Genomic DNA, 19,676 nt, shown 5'->3' on the forward strand with positions numbered 1-19,676 from the left:
TAAAAGAAATTAAATTGAAAATAAAAATACTGGTCTTTGTCTGTTTCATTTATTTCTTACATGTTTTTAAATAGAAAAAAACGAACTTAACAGTCACGAGTTTAGGGGTTGGGAAATGTGTTCCGCTTCCTCCCAGATGTGCCCTGTGATTGGCTGGTGACCAGGAAGAGGCGTATCCCACCTGTCTGATTTGTTATATTTAGAAAAACCGACCAATCATATCCCACTTTAAATAGGAAGTATTTAAATGCACTTTTAAAAATTATTTACAAGACCTATCATTGAAATAATGCAAACAAATCACATGTATATCTTGTTCACATATTAAATACTATATTTAGGCCATTTTTCGTTTTGTATATTTTTAATTTATGTTGTATCTATTTCGTTTAAGTCGAACCAAGCAAATGTATTTTTTTTAATTGCCAATGTCACCTTTGGAAACAATAATACACATTATTAAATGTCATAAGTGTATTTTAGAGGAATATATTTTGTCAGGAATAGAGGAAGAGCAACTGCATGCATACAAATAATGCACAAATTAAATATAAAATAATAATTATTATTAATATAATTTTTTATTGTACTATAATAGACCACAAAATCACATATTTCACTAACAACTTCATTTTGGAAAATAGGAATTCACCAGACCGTGTTAAAAAAAACGTGAGAGGCCGCCTCAATATGGAGAACCACGTTTAAATGTGGAGAACTACATTTCCCAACAACCCATGAGCGTGACACAGGCTTTGTGGGCGTGACGTCATGAACCTGCCTGTGCGCTTGTTTTGGCAGCTTGTTTGGTTCTTCGCGGAAGCTCGTATCAGTCCACAAAGAAGACGCTTTGTACGGGCACGCCAACAAAAAAAAGCAACGGTATTGTCAATCATTTGTCGTCTTTTTGTCCAAAAACATTAATCCCATATTAAATATGCATGGTTTTAGGCACTGGCTACTAAATCAGAACTGCCCCTAACAAGTTAACCTGCTGGCTAGCTAGCTAGCTAGCCGTGCTAATCAACGTTAGCTTCGCTGCCAGCCTCGATTTTTCTTTCTTTCGCTTTATATTTCCTCGGAAATTATCGATTAATTTTTAAAGTCATGTTTGAATTTAACGCTTGCTTACTATGTGCTTTGATAATACAATGTTAGCGCTACTGTCAACACTGTGGTTAACGATTTGATGTAGTACTTTAACATTTCTGGTGCTTTCGTTTGGCTTCGAACGTTATATGTGCTTTGCCGTGTATATGTAATCTTACCTCTTTAGTGCTAATTTTATTCAAAAATGTAAAGTATTAAAGATCAAGGGGCACGTATAACGAATAATTCTCTTCGGACTGCTTCGTCTTACTTTATGTTGCACAGCTGGAGTTTTAGACTAAGTGACACTAGTCTTAAAACGTCCATTGAAATTAAATGTTTCAGCTTGTGTAAGCACAAGAAAATATTTTATTTAAAATGATAAGTCGTGGTTCCAATACGTATATTAATGACTGGGTTATTTTATTTTGAATGATATGTTTTACTTTGTATGTGTCTCAGATGATATCAACTAAACAGTGACCATCGAGAGAGCTGGTGAGTTGTGTATCATCATGGCGGACGGGTGCGGCGATGACGATGTTATTCTCCTGGCAAGCTTCAACGTCCACCGAAGCCAAGGTAGAGTCAAATAAAACCAACTAAGAGTGGGATTTACTTCAATATTTATATGATCGATGTGTTGTTTAGGTACCAGAGGCCGTCAGAGGGAGCTGATCACCATTTCTGATGATTCTGACGAGGAGCCTGTGTCTTTGGTTCCTATCAGCCCTGTTTTAGTGCCAGATAATGCTGCGGAAGATGAAGTCAGCATACTGGAGGTAAGAAGGACGGGTTGCCGGGGGTCAGTCATTCTCAAAAAGTGGGTCGAAAATCATTTTCAGTGGGCAAAAAATGTATAATGTAACAAATGACCCTCGAGATGTGTGCAATCGGGCGGTTTACACCCCGGACTGGTGGCCAGCCAATCACAGGGCACATATAGACAAACAACCATTCACACTCACATTCATACCTATGGACAATTTGGAGTCGCTAATTAACCTAGCATGTTTTTGGAATGTGGGAGTAAACCGGAGAAAACCCACGCATGCACGGGGAGAACATGCAAACTCCACATAGAGATGGCCGAGGGTGGAATTGAACTTGGGTCTCCTAGCTGTGAGGCCTGCACGTTAACGTTTATGACCTTCCAAATAGACTTTTTAACATTAGAGCCCTCTAGACATGAAATAGCATCCCTATAGTCACCTTTGCACTCATTCATTCATTCATTCATTCATTTTCTACTGCTTTTTCCTCACGAGGGTCGCAGGGGTGCTGGAGCCTATCCCAGCTGTCTTCGGGCGAGAGGCGGGGTACACCCTGGACTGGTGGCCAGCCAATCACAGGGCACATATAGACAAACAACCATTCACACTCACATTCATACCTATGGACAATTTGGAGTCGCCAATTTTTAACATTAGAGCCCTCTAGACATGAAATAGCATCCCTATAGTCACCTTTGCACTCCTATGACCAAATATAGTAACATTACAGACACCTTTACATTACTGGGAAAACCCACACATGCACAGGGAGAACATGCAAACTCCACACAGAGATGGCCGATGGGGGAATTGAACTCGGGTCCCCTAGCTGTGAGGCCTGCACGTTAACGTTTATGACCTTCCGAGTAGACTTTTTAACATTAGAGCCCTCTAGACATGAAATAGCATCCCTATAGTCACCTTTGCACTCATTCATTCATTCATTTTCTACCGCTTATCCTCACAAGGGTCGTGGGGGGGGGTGCTGGAGCCTATCCCAGCTATCTTCGGGCGAGAGGCGGGGTACACCCTGGACTGGTCGCCAACCAATCATAGTGCACATATAGACAAACAACCATTCACACTCACATTCATACCTATGGACAATTTGGAGTTGCCAATTTTTAACATTAGAGCTTTCTAGACATGAAATAGCATCCCTATAGTCACCTTTGCACTCCTATGACCAAATATAGTAACATTACCGACACCTTTACATTACTGGGAAAACCCACACATGCACGGGGAGAACGTGCAAACTCCACACAGAGATTGCGGAGGGTGGAATTGAACTCGGGTCCCCTAGCTGTGAGGCCTGCACATTAACGTTTATGCCCTTCCAAATAGACTTTTTAACATTAGAGCCCTCTAGACATGAAATAGCATCCCTATAGTCACCTTTGCACTCCTATGACCAAATACAGTAACATTACCGACACCTTTACATTACCGGGAAAACCCACGCATGCACGGGGAGAACGTGCAAACTCCACACAGAGATGGCCGATGGGGGAATTGAACTCGGGTCCCCTAGCTGTGAGGCCTGCACGTTAACGTTTATGACCTTCCGAGTAGACTTTTTAACATTAGAGCCCTCTAGACATGAAATAGCATCCCTATAGTCACCTTTGCACTCCTATGACCAAATATAGTAACATTACCGACATCTTTACATTACCGGGAAAACCCACGCATGCACGGGGAGAACGTGCAAACTCCACACAGAGATGGCCGAGGGTGGAATTGAACCCGGGTCTCCTAGCTGTGAGGCCTGTGCACTAGTTGGCCTTTTCTGTGTCATAACATGAGGACCGCGTGTATGTTGATATCAAGTCACGGTATTGATCATAATCCAGACGGCACATAGGTCCAGCATATAGGAAATAAGACACCGTACGGTGCCGTACGATGACGCAATCTCCGCTTTGTCTCCCTAACAGCGAGTTCCTGCACGCCGACTCGTAATACGTCCGGCGGCAAAGTGGAGCGGGGCGTCACGAAACCTCATTCAAGTTGCTGGCCAACGCGGTGCAGCTTCCGCAGCACCGAAGGGAGACCCGGGCGCCGCCCCCTCTACCTCCAGAGACGCCGCCTTCCACACGGGGGTCAAACCTGAGGTCCCGACACAGCCGAACCCTGCTGAGAACTCCCAGCAACACAACAATGGGAATTCGGAGGGCAACGCTAAATCTACCTCCCGAACATCTGCCGCGTTCGGAGGTCATGCACAAGCACAAGTTGAGCCCAGCACATCCGGACCTGCACTGGAGGGCTCTGCGGGACTTCCGGTGTTCGAGCCCCAGCCTAGCACTTCCAGCCAAGCAGTCGTAAAGACGCCGCCCGGCTCCTCCACGGTGGATCAAAACAGGGCTTTTACCAGCATGCAAGACAATCCTCAGGCGAGTACTTCATCTGCACAGGGTCCCACGCAGACGCCGCCCGGACCCGGAACATCTACAGAGCTTCAGCCAAGCAGGAACACGGCGTCGGCGCCGCAGGTTCAGGTGAAGAACATGAACCTCGTCATCCTCCCGCAACAACCCAGCATCCGAGCGTCCGCTTTGGTAACGCAGGCTCAGCACCAGAGCCAGCCCGTCTTGCATCACATGCAAGGCAATCTGATTCAGATTGAACCCAAACCTCTCGCCCAGGCCCCGGCCCAGACTCTAATCCAGCCCCCGCAGGGCCCTCAGATGGTAATTCACTCTGCCGTGCTAATAGCCGCCGCGCCGGAGAGACTCGGACCTCCAGTGGTAGGTCACCGCATCATGTTAGGAAGCCAGGCGCCCGGGAAGGCCGGTTACAATCCGTGGCCACAAGGTGGCGCCTCCGGTGCCAACACGAACTTCAACCCTCCCGCTCTTCCGGCCCCCGCGGCGTCAGGTCCTCACAGCAGCACGGAAGGCCCAAATGCAGGAAGCGTCAACATGGCTTCCGGTCTGGTTGCGGTCCCGATTGTTCCGGAGGATATTCCCGCAATAGAAGACGCAAGACCCGGTCCCTCGGTGCCACGGGAGAGGCCGGAGACGCTGCCTCTTGTCGGGACCCTCACCGCCGGTGTGGTCAGTAGTAACGTGCAGTTTTTTTTATTGTTTTCTCAATCCTCCATGAGTGCTGTCTTATTATGTTTTACTTTTTCTTTTTCTCTCAAGTTGGATCTATTCCCAGACGTCCAAGAAGCCTATGTAGCAGAACTCATCCAAACTCATAATGTGAAAGATTTGAATGCGTGAGAACCGTCTTTTTTTCCTATCTTATTATCATAAACATAATATATTTCATTGTGTAGCTCAGTGGTGGGCAAACTACGGCCCGGGGGCCACATCCGGCCCGCCAAGTGTTTGAATATGGCCCGCCTGTTCTTTCCAAAGTATTTCATTTAAAGTCAACATACAACCTGGCATCATGGCTTGATCAATTTCGTTATTTGATGTGGTCTGTTGTTTACAAATGCTCCTGAAAAAATGGACACAAGCACATAATAATAATAATAATAATAATAAACCAGTCCAGGGTGTACCCCGCCTCTCGCCCGAAGACAGCTGGGATAGGCTCCAGCACCCCTGTGACCCTTGTGAGGATAAGTGGTAGAAAATGAATGAATGAATAAATATTGGTACATGTTTCTATATTTCTCAGTTATATCTTTTCAATCGACTCTAAATTGTCCATAGGTATGAATGTGAGTGTGAATGGTTGTTTGTCTATATGTGCCCTGTGATTGGCTGGCCACCAGTCCAGGGTGTACCCCGCCTCTCGCCCGAAGACAGCTGGGATAGGCTCCAGCACCCCCGCGACCCTCGTGAGGAAAAAGCGGTAGAAAATGAATGAATGAATATCTTTTCAATGTTAGGTTGCTGTGTGATGAGTTTAGTGTTATTTGTAAGATGACAACGTGAGTCAGAGTGTTATATATAATGACCTAGATAGGTAGAAAATGAATGAATGAATAATAATTTTAATTTATAACGCACTTTACATCAAATAAATTATCTAAAAGTGCACATATAGCAGATTGCATGACACTTTTACGGGTAAACTATGTGTAAAAATATACGTGTACAAATGGACTGTTACGTGTAAAATACTATATAGTCCGGCCCCCCCGTCAATTTTGTTAAATCAATGCGGCCCGCGAGTCAAAAAGTTTGCCCACCCCTGGTGTAGCTTTTGTTACGCAAACAAACCATTACCATAGTCGTTGTAAAACAGACCAATCAGGGCGCCTAACTAACTGCACCTCCTCTGCTATATTTGTAGTATATGTAACCTGCTGTTGGAGAACCCGGAGTACCCAAAGACGGAGGCTGCGGCAGGTTCAATAGCACCATCCAGCATCTTACTGGAGTCTGGAGACACCAACGCAGAAGTAACGCCCCTGAAATCATATTAATAATTTTAGACAGTATTTGGTATCGATACCTTTTTATTTCAGGTAACGGAGGACCTGTTTGATTACACTAAGCTGGGCTCCGTGGGTCCAGTGGTCACGATGCAGGCGGCAGACCTGCTCATGGCGGATTTCCGGATGATCAGCTGTCAGGACATCAAATGGGCTCTCAATGTCCTGAAGGGACATTATGCAATCACACGCAAGGTACTGAACGTCACTCTTTACCTCTTATATAGTGTAGCAAATAGTGGCCATCCCTTAAATATGTTCATTCATTCATTCATTTTCTACCAGCCAATCACAGGGCACATATAGACAAACAACCATTCACACTCACATTCATACCTATGGACAATTTGGAGTCGCCAATTAACCTAGCATGTTTTTGGAATGTGTGGAGGAAACCATAGTACCACACAGAGATAGCGGAGGATGGAATTGAACCCGTGTCTCCTAGCTGTGAGGTTTGCACGCTAACCACTCGACCACCGTGCAGCCACTTTAAATTTATTTTTTTTATTACCCATTTGATTTTGTTTTACACTCCTGTTTTACTTCATACTTTGTAGTATACCATAGTACCTAATGACCAAAAAAGGTACATTACATAAGTGACCAGTCCAGGGTGTACCCCACCTCTCGCCAGAAGTCAGCTGGGATAGGCTCCAGCCTCCCCCCGCAACCCTAATCAGGATAAGCGGCCTGCTTATTGGCTTACTTATTAGCCTGCTTTTGCCCTATTATATAAAATTTGTCAGATATTTTTTTTTTGTTAAACAAAAAAAATATATAAAAATAATTAAAAATATCAAATTATTTAGGGGGGTTTAAGAACATTTTAGGGGGGCTTCAGAGATTTTTTGTTAAAAAACAAAATCAATAAAAAATTTAAAAATCAATGAAAAATATCAAATTATTTAGGGGGGTTCAAGAACATTTTAGGGGGACTGAAGACCCCCTAAAATGCCACTGTGTAGAACAATGATGTTCCTCTGGCAAAATTGGAGATTTTTTTTTGTTTAAAAAAATAATAAAATAAATAAATAATAAAAAATATCAAATTTAGGGAGGTTGAGAACATTTTTAGGGGGGCTTCAGAGATTTTTTTGTTAAACAAAAAATCTATAAATTTTTTTAAAAATCAATAAAAATATATCAAATTATTTAGGGGGGTTTAAGAACATTTTAGGGGGACTGAAGACCCCCTAAAATGCCACTGTGTAGGACAATGATGTTCCTCTGGCAAAATTGGAGATTTTTTTTTAAAATAATAAAATAAATACAAAAAAATATCAAATTATTTAGGGGGGGTTTAAGAACATTTTAGGGGAGATTCAGAGATTTGTTTTGTTAAAAAACAAAAAATCTATTAAAAAATTTTTTTTAAACTCAATGAAAAATATCAAATTATTTAGGGGGTTTTAAGAACATTTTAGGGGGTCTTCGGCCCCCCCCTATGATGATGATACTCTGGCAAAATTGGATTCCAACATGGCTTGAAAATTAGACAACAGAATGGCAATTTAAATGTTTTTTTTAATTGAAATATGGTATAATTCTTTGACATATTTTCAATAAAAATTAAATAAATGAAGTGCTTGTTAAAGGTCTGTCATAACCTCCCCCCCACCAGGCCTTATTTGAAGCAGTGAAGAAGTGGCAAGATTCAGGCGACCCCTCAGGAAAGAGACGACGGAAAGGATCATCATATGAACGCTGCTTCATTGAATTCCATTTTGAACACGGTGAGAGAGTCGTTACGGCACACGTCATGGCGTTATGGTGAACGTCATGGCGTTATGGCGAACATAATGGCGACGACATAGTGATCTCTACCTGTGAGCCTTAATGCCATCCCCTGCTGCGCCGCAGGCCAGGTGAAATTCGACAAGAGGATGTACTTCCTGGAGAATGACCGCCGCTACTGCAGGACGTACAGCAATCTGGAGGAGTCTTTAAAAAAAGAGGTCACGTTCTTCCAGCAGAAGGCCAAGGAATGGGCAGAGGTACAGTATTCACTCATTTGTTTGCAAGCGGGAAGCATCAAGGTCATCAAATGACGCCTTTTGTCTTTGCAGCACGAGGATTTCCTTCTGGCACTGCAAGTCAATGAAGATGAATACAAGAAAGTAGGTTTATTTCACTTTTCACTTCAAAATTGCAGAATTCAAGCCAATTCAAAATATTGTTTTACTGTCCCTGTCCAGGATGGTCAGCTGATAGAGTGCGGCTGCTGCTATGGGGAGTTTGCCTTTGAGAAAATGACGCAGTGTTCAGACGGTCACCTGTTCTGTAAAGAGTGCCTCGTCAAATACGCTCAGGAGGCTGTGTTTGGCACCGGGAAGGTATTACTTTTGTTTTTTTTTTTAAGAGTAGCTCTGCAGGCTGCACGGTGGTCGAGTGGTTAGCGCACAGACCTCACAGCTTGGATACCAGGGTTCAATTCAACCCTCGGCCATCTCTGTGTGGAGTTTGCATGTTCTCCCTGTGCATGCGTGGGTTTTCTCCGGGTACTCCGGTTTCCTCCCACATTCCAAAAACATGCTAGGTTAATTAACGACTCCAAATTGTCCATAGGTATGAATGTGAGTGTGAATGGTTGTTTGTCTATATGTGCCCTGTGATTGGCTGGCCACCGGTCCAGGGTGTACCCCGCCTTTCACCCAAAGAAAGCTGGGATAGGCTCCAGCACCCCCGCGCGACCCTCATGAGGATAAGCGGTAGAAAATGAATGACATACAGCAATGAATCTTACACACAATAAAACTAAAATAAAGTAAAATTATTCCAACAGTAGCTCTGCACTGTATGAACCGTACCCAAATATACACAACAAAGGGGTTTAAACCGGGCCTCACAGGTATTGTGTCCAGACAACTTTGATGACAGTGTTCACTTCTGTTTGGACGTTTTACAGTCACAGCTGAGCTGCATGGAGGCGGGCTGCACGTGCTCCTACCCGGTGGCTGAGCTGGAGAAGGTCCTGCCAGAGAACATCCTCTGCAAATATTACGAGAGGCAAGCGGAGGAGGCCATCGCGGCCACATGCGCTGACGAGCTAGTAAGGTAAGAGTTGGAAGTGGATGGTAGCCTGGAATTACGACCCTTAACGCTAACGCTAATTTGAACATGCATCAGATTACAATTGAGTGCCATCCCATAATCAGTTCACAGTTCCACATGTCCAAAAGGAGTAAGAAGAAGCAAAGCTTATTAAATCCTACCCCTCCATCTGGTACTTTTACAATCAATAACTGTTACATTTGTTCACTTCCTGCTTTCCATAATACAGTTTAAGGTTTTTTTTTTGTTTTTTTTTTAATAATGTACCTCGTACCGAAGTACGAGGTGATATGATCATACAATGACATAATGGGTACCATTATATCAAAATATATATATATATAACTCTACTATTATGGTAATGGTTTAATTTCATTTGAACATGCATCAGATTACAATTGAGTGCCATCCCATAATCAGTTCACAGTTCCACATGTCCAAAAGGAGTAGGAAGAAGCAAAGCTTATTAAATCCTACCCCTCCATCTGGTACTTTTACAAACAGTAACTGTTACATTTGTTCACTTCCTGCTTTCCTAATATAATTTTTATTTATTTTAATTTTATTAAATTTTTTTAGCCTTAATTTTATTAATTTTTATTGTGTCACGTACCAAAGTACGATGTGATATGACGATACAATGACATAATAGGTACATTTGTTCACTTCCTGCTTTCCATAATAGAGTTTGGGGTTTTTTTCATACTGAAATGCTATGGCTTTTTAACGTAGTCCTAGCATATAAGTGTTTCAAATGTACTTCTTCTCTGAGATCATATTTCTCCTTTCTTGTCGAGAAGTACTGGATGACATTTTTAGGTAATTGGTTATTTTTAGCCTTATGCATTATTTTAGCTGTTTGAAGATGAACTATATCAGCAAGTTGAAGTATTTGTGATTTTAGAAATAAGGAGTTAGTATGTTCTCTGTCGGCGCCATTATGAATTATCCTTACTGACCTTTTTTTTGCAGTACATTAATTAGTCTGTATCACACATGAATACACTTAAAATTTACTGTAAAAATGTATGTTTTTTCATTACTAAAGCATGCTATTTAATAAACTTAGTAGATAAATATCATTTACACAATAGAGTTGAATTATTTGGAGTGCAACTGGGTGCCGTTACCCAGCAGAGTGGGTGTCCTATTTAGTTATTTTGAATATAAACATGCTTTTGAGTGCTTCTGCTAACATCCTCACACTTCCACCTCTCACCCAGATGTCCCTTTTGCAACTTCCCGGCCTTGCTGGACAAAGACATGTCTCTCTTCAGCTGCCCCAACCCTCGCTGCCGCAAGGTCAGTCCCTTGCACTTCCTTGATGTGTTTACAATAACGGAGGTCCAAATTCATCAATTTGTTGGTCCATTGTGACCGAATGGTAGCCTTACAGTAAGCAGGACCAGCAGGAATCGTGCTGGGTTCAGAGGTCAATGATGTGGGGGGGGGGGGGGGCAAATGGCTCCTCCTGCAGAGGTCGCCACCTCTTATCAATGGGGTTCCTCCCACTGTCTGAGGAATGCTGGCAAGACAAAATTGCAAGAGTTGAGAAATCTCTTTTATCAGGATGAAACGATGCCAAATACACACACACACACACACACACAACCCCTCCCATATGTGTGCAGATGTCTCTGACACTCCTGAATTACAATGTTTGACTCAGCACTTGAACACTCCATTACTCACTAGCTTGTGGGTGCCTGTGCCTGTATCCCAGCTGTCTTCAGGCAAGAGGTACACGGGGTACACCCTGGACTGGTGGCCAGCCAATCACAGGGCACATATAGACAAACAACCATTCACACTCACATTCATACCTATGGACAATTTGGAGTCGCTAATTAACCTAGCATGTTTTTGGAATGTGGGAGGAAACCGGAGTACCCGGAGAAAACCCACGTGTGCACGGGGAATTGAACTCCTATCTCCTAGCTGTGAGGTCTGCGCGCTAACCACTCGTCCACCGTGCAGCCACTTTAAATCATTTTTTTTTATTACCCATTTGATTTTGTTTTACACTCCTGTTTTACGTCATACTTTGTAGTATACCATTGTTCCTAATGACCAAAAAAAGGAACATTACACAAGTGACCAGTCCAGGGTGTACACCGCCTCTTGCCAGAAGTCAGCTGGGATAGGCTCCAGCCTCCCCGCTGCAACCCTAATCAGGATAAGCGGCCTGCTTATTGGCTTGCTTATTAGCCTACTTTTGCCCTATTATATAAAATTTGTCAGATATTTTTTTGGTAAAAAAAAACAATAAATAAATAAATAATTTTTAAAAATCAAATTATTTAGGGGAATTTAAGAACATTTTAGGGGGGGCTTCGGAGATTTTTTGTTAAAAAACAAAAAATCAATAATTTAAAAAAAATTTATAAAAAATATCAAATTATTTGGGGGGTTTAAGAACATTTTAGGGGGACTGAAGCCCCCCTAAAACGCCACTATGTAGGACAATAATGATCCTCTGGCTAACCCCCCCCCCCCCCCCGCCAATCCCCATGTAAATATATTTACAAGAACCCAAACACACAACTCCATAAATCAAAATGTAAACAAATTGAAGTCAATTCATTCCCATGCAGTTCCACCAATGAGCCTCTAGGTGGAGCTCTCTGTGAGTCTACAGCTTGCGCCCATTCACACAGCTGCATCTTATTTCACGCTCATGCACACGCCCTAATGCGCTTGTGCACGCAACAGCTGCAAATTTCCATCAACTATTAAGACGCCATCACATCAAACTCATACATTAGTTAGGGTCTAACTATAAAAAAATATTGTGATAGTTGTATTTATGTTTTATTAAGTACTTTCCCAGTTGTTCAACTACTAGATATATGACAAGGGCGGAGCCTTATTATGTAATTGACACACTTCCATAAGCCCGCCCACCTTTTTTTAAAATTTTTATTCTTTATACCCCCTCTGATGCTGCCTCATTGGCAAGCTCTTCGCTCCACGCCCCTCACGCTGTTTGCTCATTGGCTGAAAGCACTTCCTCCTCCATTTTCAAATGTGGTTCACATCAGGCATGACCCACATTCTCCCTCCTCCTCCTGCATCCCTCACACGCTAACGTCTTCCACATGTGGTTTTCAATATGAGAACATCAGAACAAGCTTGTTCCTGGCTTGCATTATGATTCCTGCATGGCACGCTAGTGGAAAGTCATCTGCGTTTTAATGTTTAATGCCGCGAATAAGCATTCAAATATAACATTATGTCGGGCAGCAAAAGGCAACTCCCACATGATAACGCAACACAATGCGGCCCCCCCACCCCGCATGTCAGAGCCTCTGCAAAAGGGCTTGTACCACCTTATAAGGGAATGTGAAGGCTGCAGCCGCGAGACAAAAGCAATGGAGGAAAAGAGGCATGCTATGAATGAAAGAACCCCGCGGGGGGTGGGGGGGTGGCGTGTAATGACAGGTTAGCACGGGAAGGGAAGGGATGCAAGGGGGGGGAGTGCAAGTTGAGGCTGGAAAGAACGGATGTGGATAGTAAAAGAAGTGTGTGTGTGTGTGTGTGTGTTTTTAGGGCATTGGTGGATGTATGTGTCATTAAGGAAGCCAAGTTACCAGTGGTGAACACTAGGGGGCGGTAATTCACCACATACTGCTTTTTGTGGCATAAAGTGCCATTTCTGCACACTGTCACCTATTGTATAGTAATGGTTAATGGTAATGGTTTAATTTCATTTGAACATGCATCAGATTACAATTGAATGCCATCCCATAATCAGTTCACAGTTCCACATGTCCAAAAGGAGTAGGAAGAAGCAAAGCTTATTAAATCCTACCCCATCCATCTGGTACTTTTACAATTAGTAACTGTTACATTTGTTCACTTCCTGCTTTCCTAATATAATTTTGATTTATTTTAATTTTATTTAATTTTTTTTGCCTTAATTTTATTAATTTTTATTGTGTCACGTACCAAAGTACGAGGTGATATGACGATACAATGACATAATGGGTACATTTGTTCACTTCCTGCTTTCTATAATACAGTTTAAAGTGTTCTTCCTAAAAAAAAAATAACTCATATAATGTGTTTTCCGACCCAAAAAGGGGGCTTCTGTCTCATAAAGGGTGAATCAGTGGACTTCCACCAGTCTCTTCTCTTTGTTTATTCTCTGTTTTCTTTGTCCTCTGTCTGACCTTGTGTGAAAAACCACATGCACGCAATCCCACTGCCATGCCCGCCCCTCGCCATCTTCCTCCTCCTGGCCGATCTTCAATGTTAGATGAGTGATGACTCAAATATTGATGATGCGTCCACTTAGTTGAGGATTAACACAGGCTGCAGCATTTTTATATGTGTGTGTGAGAGAAACGATGCTATACATGCGTTAGCCCAAGCTCACAGGATGGATTTGCAGTTTCTAGGCAACCAGGCAGCCCAGTAAAGGGCAACACACACACACACACACATACACTCACGCAGAGCCACACCTTGCTGTGTCTGCAGCGGAGGCGCGACTAACAAATGAAGATTCTAACCAAATGATTATCTTGTGCGTAGGAAAGCTGCCGGAAATGCCACGTGCAATGGAAGCTGCATGCAGGGAAGACCTGCGAGCAAGTCCTGGAGAGAGACGAGATCCGCATGAGGGTGCTCTTGTAAGTCCCATCGTGTGCACAAAAAAAATATATATATAATCTATGTCGAGAGGATGTTGTGGTGCTCTGGTTTCCCGGACAACCAGAGCACATTCTTCCTGCGAGCCTGCTAGGCCAGTACTTCCTGTTTTGAGCCATTGAGCAGATCTTCCTACTTCCTGATACTGACAGAGACAGGAAGTGGCCTGCTGGATAGATCAGTGTATTGACCTGATTTTTTATTTTTTTTTGGCAGCAGAGTCTGAATCCCAAACTTAGCTATCCTGCTATATAACTTTGTGTTTTGCAGCCCGTTTAGGCAGTTCCTGAATCAGTTGCACCCCCACTCCGCTGGTACAAAATGCTGTAAACCAGGGGTCTCAAACTCAATTTACTTGGGGGGCCACTGGAGCTAGGGTCTGGGCGAGACTGGGCCGCATCAGGTTTTCAAAAAAAAAAAAAACGCATTTATTAAAAACAGAAAAATGAATAAACTTTGCTTTGGTTTCGATTTTCTACAAGAAAAGCTCTGATAAAACATTCCACTGTTCTCAAATATCTTACTTTTTATTTTTCTACACAAAATAAGATGAAAAATAAATAAACAAATCAAGAATAAAGAAAATCAATCAGTAATAAATAAATATAATAATAAATATAATAATAATAATAAAACGGCAAATAATAAAAACTTAAGAAACCACATATAGTTGGTGGGTAGACAAATTATTTTTTCATATTAAAATGAACAAAGCATTATTAGAGCCCTGTAGACATGACAAAACACGACTATAGTCACATTTATACTCTTTATTTACAACATATTGCGCAACTGCAGGGTCTTGAGACACATGCTAACTCGCAAACTAGAGAGCTAGCGACCTAAACGGTAGCCTTCAAGTTATTTCCTTTCAACTTAAATAGACAAAAACTTACCACTTCCACACGGATAGGGAGGATAACTATTAACAGTTATTTAACCTTTAACATGAACATTAATCAAACGTAATAATTTTTTTCTGGGTACATGATACCATACAGCATCCATATCAAACTAACATTAAACTTTCATATCAAGGCGGGGGCCCTCAAACTAGTGTCCTGCGGGCCAGCGTGTTTGAGACCCCTGCTGTAAACGTTAGCATCGCCATCAACTAACACAACCCAAAAACCAGTGAGAGTACACTAAACCTTTCTCGTCCCTCAGTGAGGAGCGCATGACGGCCGCCCGTGTCAGGAAGTGCGTCAAGTGCGGCACGGGCCTGGTCAAGTCGGAGGGCTGCAACCGCATGTCGTGCCGCTGCGGCAGCTTCATGTGCTACCTCTGCCGCGAGCCCATCACCGGATACAACCACTTCTGCCAGCACGCCCGTTCACCGGGCGCCCCCTGTCGCCATTGCCGGAAGTGTTCCCTGTGGACGGATCCCACGGTACACGCACACGCACACACACACACACACACACACACACACACACACACACACACACACACACACACACACAACATGACCTCGACTATAAACCAAAATACCTTCAGTTCGTGTCCATCCGCTCCCAGCATCTAAAATATGCTCACGACACGCTTTTGACCCCAAACCATCTGGCACTGTGGAAGCCCACAGTGACCTGGCTACTGTACGTCTGGCAACCACAAGCAGCAATTAGCCCCCCCCTCCTCTCATACGGCTCCTGGACCAATAGCTTTTAACCACACTTATTATTATTAGATGCTCCACTTGATTTTATTCCACGACATAAAAGTGGCTAACTGGCTAATCAGGCGTTTAACTCATATTTTTTAACTTTTCTTATGTTTTTATTTTTTTTGTCCTATTTTATGCTCTTAGTCTTCAGCTTTTAACTCCAGTGTTTTGTTTTTATCTTTTTAGTCCTGTTTTTTGCTCTTAGTCTTCAGCTTTTAACTCCAGTGTTTTGTTTTTAGCTTTTTAGTCCTATTTCATGCTCTTAATCTTCAGCTTTTAACTCCAGTGTTTTTAGCTTTTTAGTCCTATTTCATGCTCTTAGTCTTCAGCTTTTAACTCCAGTGTTTTGTTTTTATCTTTTTAGTCCTATTTTATGCTCTTAGTCTTCAGCTTTTAACTCCAGTGTTTTGTTTTTATCTTTTGAGTCCTATGTTTTGCTCTTAGTCTTCAGCTTTTAACTCCAGTGTTTGGTTTTTATCTTTTGAGTCCTATTTTATGCTCTTGGTCTTCAGCTTTTAACTCCAGTGTTTTGTTTTTTTATCTTTTTAGTCCTGTTTTTTGCTCTTAGTCTTCAGCTTTTAACTCCAGTGTTTTGTTTTTATCTTTTGAGTCCTATGTTTTGCTCTTAGTCTTCAGCTTTTAACTCCAGTGTTTGGTTTTTATCTTTTGAGTCCTATTTTATGCTCTTGGTCTTCAGCTTTTAACTCCAGTGTTTTGTTTTTTTATCTTTTTAGTCCTGTTTTTTGCTCTTAGTCTTCAGCTTTTAACTCCAGTGTTATGTTTTTATCTTCTTAGTCCTATTTTTTGCTCTTAGTCTTCAGCTTTTAACTCCAGTGCTTTGTTTTTATCTTTTTAGTCCTATTTTTTTGCTCTTAGTCTTCAGCTTTTAACTCCAGTGTTATGTTTTTATCTTTTAGTCCTATTTTATGCTCTTGGTCTTCAGATTTTAACTCCAGTGTTTTGTTTTTATCTTTTTAGTCCTATTTTATGCTCTTAGTCTTCAGCTTTTAACTCCAGTGTTATGTTGTTATCTTTTTAGTCCTATTTTATGCTCTTAGTCTTCAGCTTTTAACTCCAGTGTTTTGTTTTTATCATTTTAGTCCTATTTAATGTGGCTAATCTGTGTGTGTTCCTGCAGCAAGATGACGAGCGCATCATTCAGGAGATCCAGAAGGAAGGAGAAGTGCAGCTGAATAAGAAGTTTGCAGGTCATTATTATTATTATTTTTTCTCCATTCATTTGCATGTGGCTCTTTAGACACTGCGGCACAACTCAACTTTTCCTTTTTCACCCCCCCCCCCCCCCCCCCCCCCCCAGATAATTTGGGTAAGAGGCTGGGCCCTCCTGTCGAGGCCCCCGTCAAAGACACCAAGCGTCCACGTGTGGGTCCGCCCCCTGAAAACCCACCTCCGCCACCCCTGGTGCCCCCTCACCCGCAAGCGGTACAGGCCCCTCTCTTTGTGCCCCCGCAAGGCCCCTTCCAAGCTCTGCCCCTGTTTATACCCCCCGCGCCTTACGTGCCGCCCCTGCCGCACATCCCACCTCTGAACAACAACAACGACCAACACTACCATCCCCACCACCACCACCACCACCACCATCACAATAACAACCATCGCCACGGCAACCCTCCTCAGCCGCGGAACGTGGAGATGATGGACCTGCCCATGCACTATGGGCCCGCCCACCGCTACTACAGACGCTTCTAACACACACACACACACACACACACAGGGCTGTTCTGCACATCCTATGTTTTCTAATCATCTTTAGATCTTTTACCGTTCACACGAAGAAACACCCCGGCCTTCTCACACCTAACAGGTGGGTCTCCCTCTTTTCGCCCCCCCCCCCTTCTCTTTTTCTTTCAAACAAAAAAAAAAAGAGCAAGTTAAGAGACAAATAAGCCGTCGCCCTTCTGTTCCGTTCAAACAATACAAGAGCAAGTTAAGAGACTTAGTACAAACAGTCGTTAGTACTGTTGTCGTCGCAGATGTTTTTCTGTACTGCTAAGAGTTGAGCATTCCCTTCTGTACGTTAATGAAACATGTGCGAAGCCATGACGTTTTCTAATAAAAAAAAAAAAAAAAATTACATGTTCTCAATCTGCCTGGTAGAAGAGCTGACTCATGATAAGTGAACCCCACTGGTCATGTGACAGGAGAGGATGCTTTAAAACAAGGGGTCTCAAACTCAATTTACCTGGGGGCCATCGGAGCTAGGTTCTGGGTGAAGCCGGGCCGCATCAAAAAACCCAAAACGCATTTATTAAAAACTAAAAAAAATCAATAAAAAAAACTATCTTCAATGCTTTTGCTTCTGCTATACCCTACACTTTTTCAGTACTTTGGTTCCGGTTTTCCACACCAAAATATCTCATAAAACATTCCACTGTTCTCAAATATCTTAATTTTTATTTTTCTATACACAAAATAAGATTAAAAAAAATAAACAAATTAAGAATAAAGACAATAAATCAATCAGTAATAAATAAGTAAAATAATAATAAAACAGCAAATAAGAAAAACGTAAGAGAAATTATTTTTTTCAGATTCAAATGTACAGTACTAACAGTTATTTAACCTTTAACATGAACATTAATGAAACTTAATAATTTTACCCAATTAGCATGTTAGCATTGTACTCAGCGTCGTAACTTTAACATGTTTGATGAGATGCTTTATCTTGACGTGTATTTTCCGTGTATTTTTATTCCAAATCATTTCCTGCATTTATTTATACGCAGGCGTCATAAGCCTTTAGCTTCATTGCTAATCCAAAGCTAAACAGGGTAAGGTAACAATATGGGCGGGGCAAAATCATGTTAATTGTGTCCGGTGTGTGCACACAGCTTTTAAGCTGTCATTTCAACATTAAACTTCGGTATCAAGGTTGGGGCCTCAAAGTAGTATCTCGGCCCGCGGGCCGTGAGTTTGAGACCCCTGCTTTAAACCAATCACAGATTAACGACAGCCTCAGAGTGGATCGCTTTGTTCAAGCAAGTGTGCTACGAGTGTGACTAATCACTTTAGCGTCCTGTGTTTGCATGGAGACAATAAAAGGCTGCTTGTAGCCCAGGGCATCCTCATGGATTTAGTCATGGCTGCTGGAGGAGACGCTCGTTTGAGAAAAAAAAACATTTCCTGGGTGTGTATGATGTTTCAGACGCACGTTTTTAGAAGGGTCAAATGCCATAGAGCTCAATGATTATTATGCTGTTAAACTGATGACATTATAAACAAGTAGGCAGTTAGTACTATGTCATGTTTGTGCTTTTTTTTTTTTTTGCATTATTCGCAATAATTTCCGTACAACGCAGCCTTTGATTAATCCCATTATACCTCTTATAATAAGGATTAGCCTTAAAGTAGTATTATAACAGCATTATCTGCTAATGAGTTATCTCGTTTAAAGCCAAAAGAATTGGCGGATAAGTCACTTTCTCCTTTAGAGCAGGGGTCTCAAACTCAATTTACTTGGGGGGCCACTGGAGCTAGGGTCTGGGCGAGGCTGGGCCGCATCAGGTTTTCCAAAAAAACGCATTTATTAAAAACAGAAAAATGAATAAACTTTGCTTTGGTTCTGATTTTCTACAAGAAAAGCTCTGATAAAACATTCCACTGTACTCAAATATATTATTATCTTATTTTTCTACACAAATTAAGATGAAAAATAAGTAAACAAATCAAGAATAAAGAAAATCAATCAGTAATAAATAAATAAATATAATAATAATAATAATAATAAAACGGCAAATAATAACAACTTAAGAAACCACATATAGTTGGTGGGTAGACAAATTAATTTTTTCAGATTAAAATGAACAAAGCATTATTAGAGCCCTGTAGACATGACAAAACACGACTACACGACATGCTAACTCGCAAACTAGAGAGCTAGCGACCTAAACGGTAGCCTTCAAAGTTATTTCCTTTAAACTTAAATAGCCAAAAACTTACCACTTCCACACGGATAGGGAGGATAACTATTAACAGTTATTTAACCTTTAACATGAACATTAATCAAACGTAATAATTTTTT

At 41.9% G+C, this 19,676-nt stretch overlaps 1 protein-coding gene across 1 annotated transcript; it reads left to right on the forward strand.

Annotated features, from left to right (window-relative positions):
- Positions 1-740: 740 nt before the first annotated feature.
- rnf216 (ring finger protein 216) lies at positions 741-19,351 on the forward strand. Its single transcript, XM_058050457.1, has 17 exons — positions 741-882; positions 1,552-1,671; positions 1,741-1,871; positions 3,803-4,924; positions 5,015-5,091; positions 6,123-6,231; positions 6,298-6,459; positions 7,889-8,000; positions 8,128-8,261; positions 8,334-8,384; positions 8,463-8,600; positions 9,173-9,321; positions 10,542-10,620; positions 13,855-13,952; positions 15,139-15,361; positions 16,773-16,842; positions 16,953-19,351. Exons 2-17 carry the CDS (start codon positions 1,605-1,607, stop codon positions 17,342-17,344), a joined length of 3,114 nt encoding a protein of 1,037 aa, XP_057906440.1. The 5' UTR covers positions 741-882; positions 1,552-1,604; the 3' UTR covers positions 17,345-19,351.
- The last annotated feature ends 325 nt before the right edge of the window (positions 19,352-19,676 follow it).

This window comes from Doryrhamphus excisus, chromosome 15 (assembly GCF_030265055.1).
Source record: "Doryrhamphus excisus isolate RoL2022-K1 chromosome 15, RoL_Dexc_1.0, whole genome shotgun sequence".
Classification (NCBI taxonomy): Eukaryota; Metazoa; Chordata; class Actinopteri; order Syngnathiformes; family Syngnathidae; genus Doryrhamphus; species Doryrhamphus excisus.

Coding starts and splice junctions, on each gene's coding strand:
- rnf216 (XM_058050457.1), top strand. CDS start 1,605: ATGGCGGACGGGTGCGGCGATGACGATGTTATTCTCCTGGCAAGCTTC. Junction 1,672..1,740: donor CAACGTCCACCGAAGCCAAG/GTAGAGTCAAAT, acceptor TGTGTTGTTTAG/GTACCAGAGGCCGTCAGAGG. Junction 6,232..6,297: donor CTGGAGACACCAACGCAGAA/GTAACGCCCCTG, acceptor TTTTTATTTCAG/GTAACGGAGGACCTGTTTGA.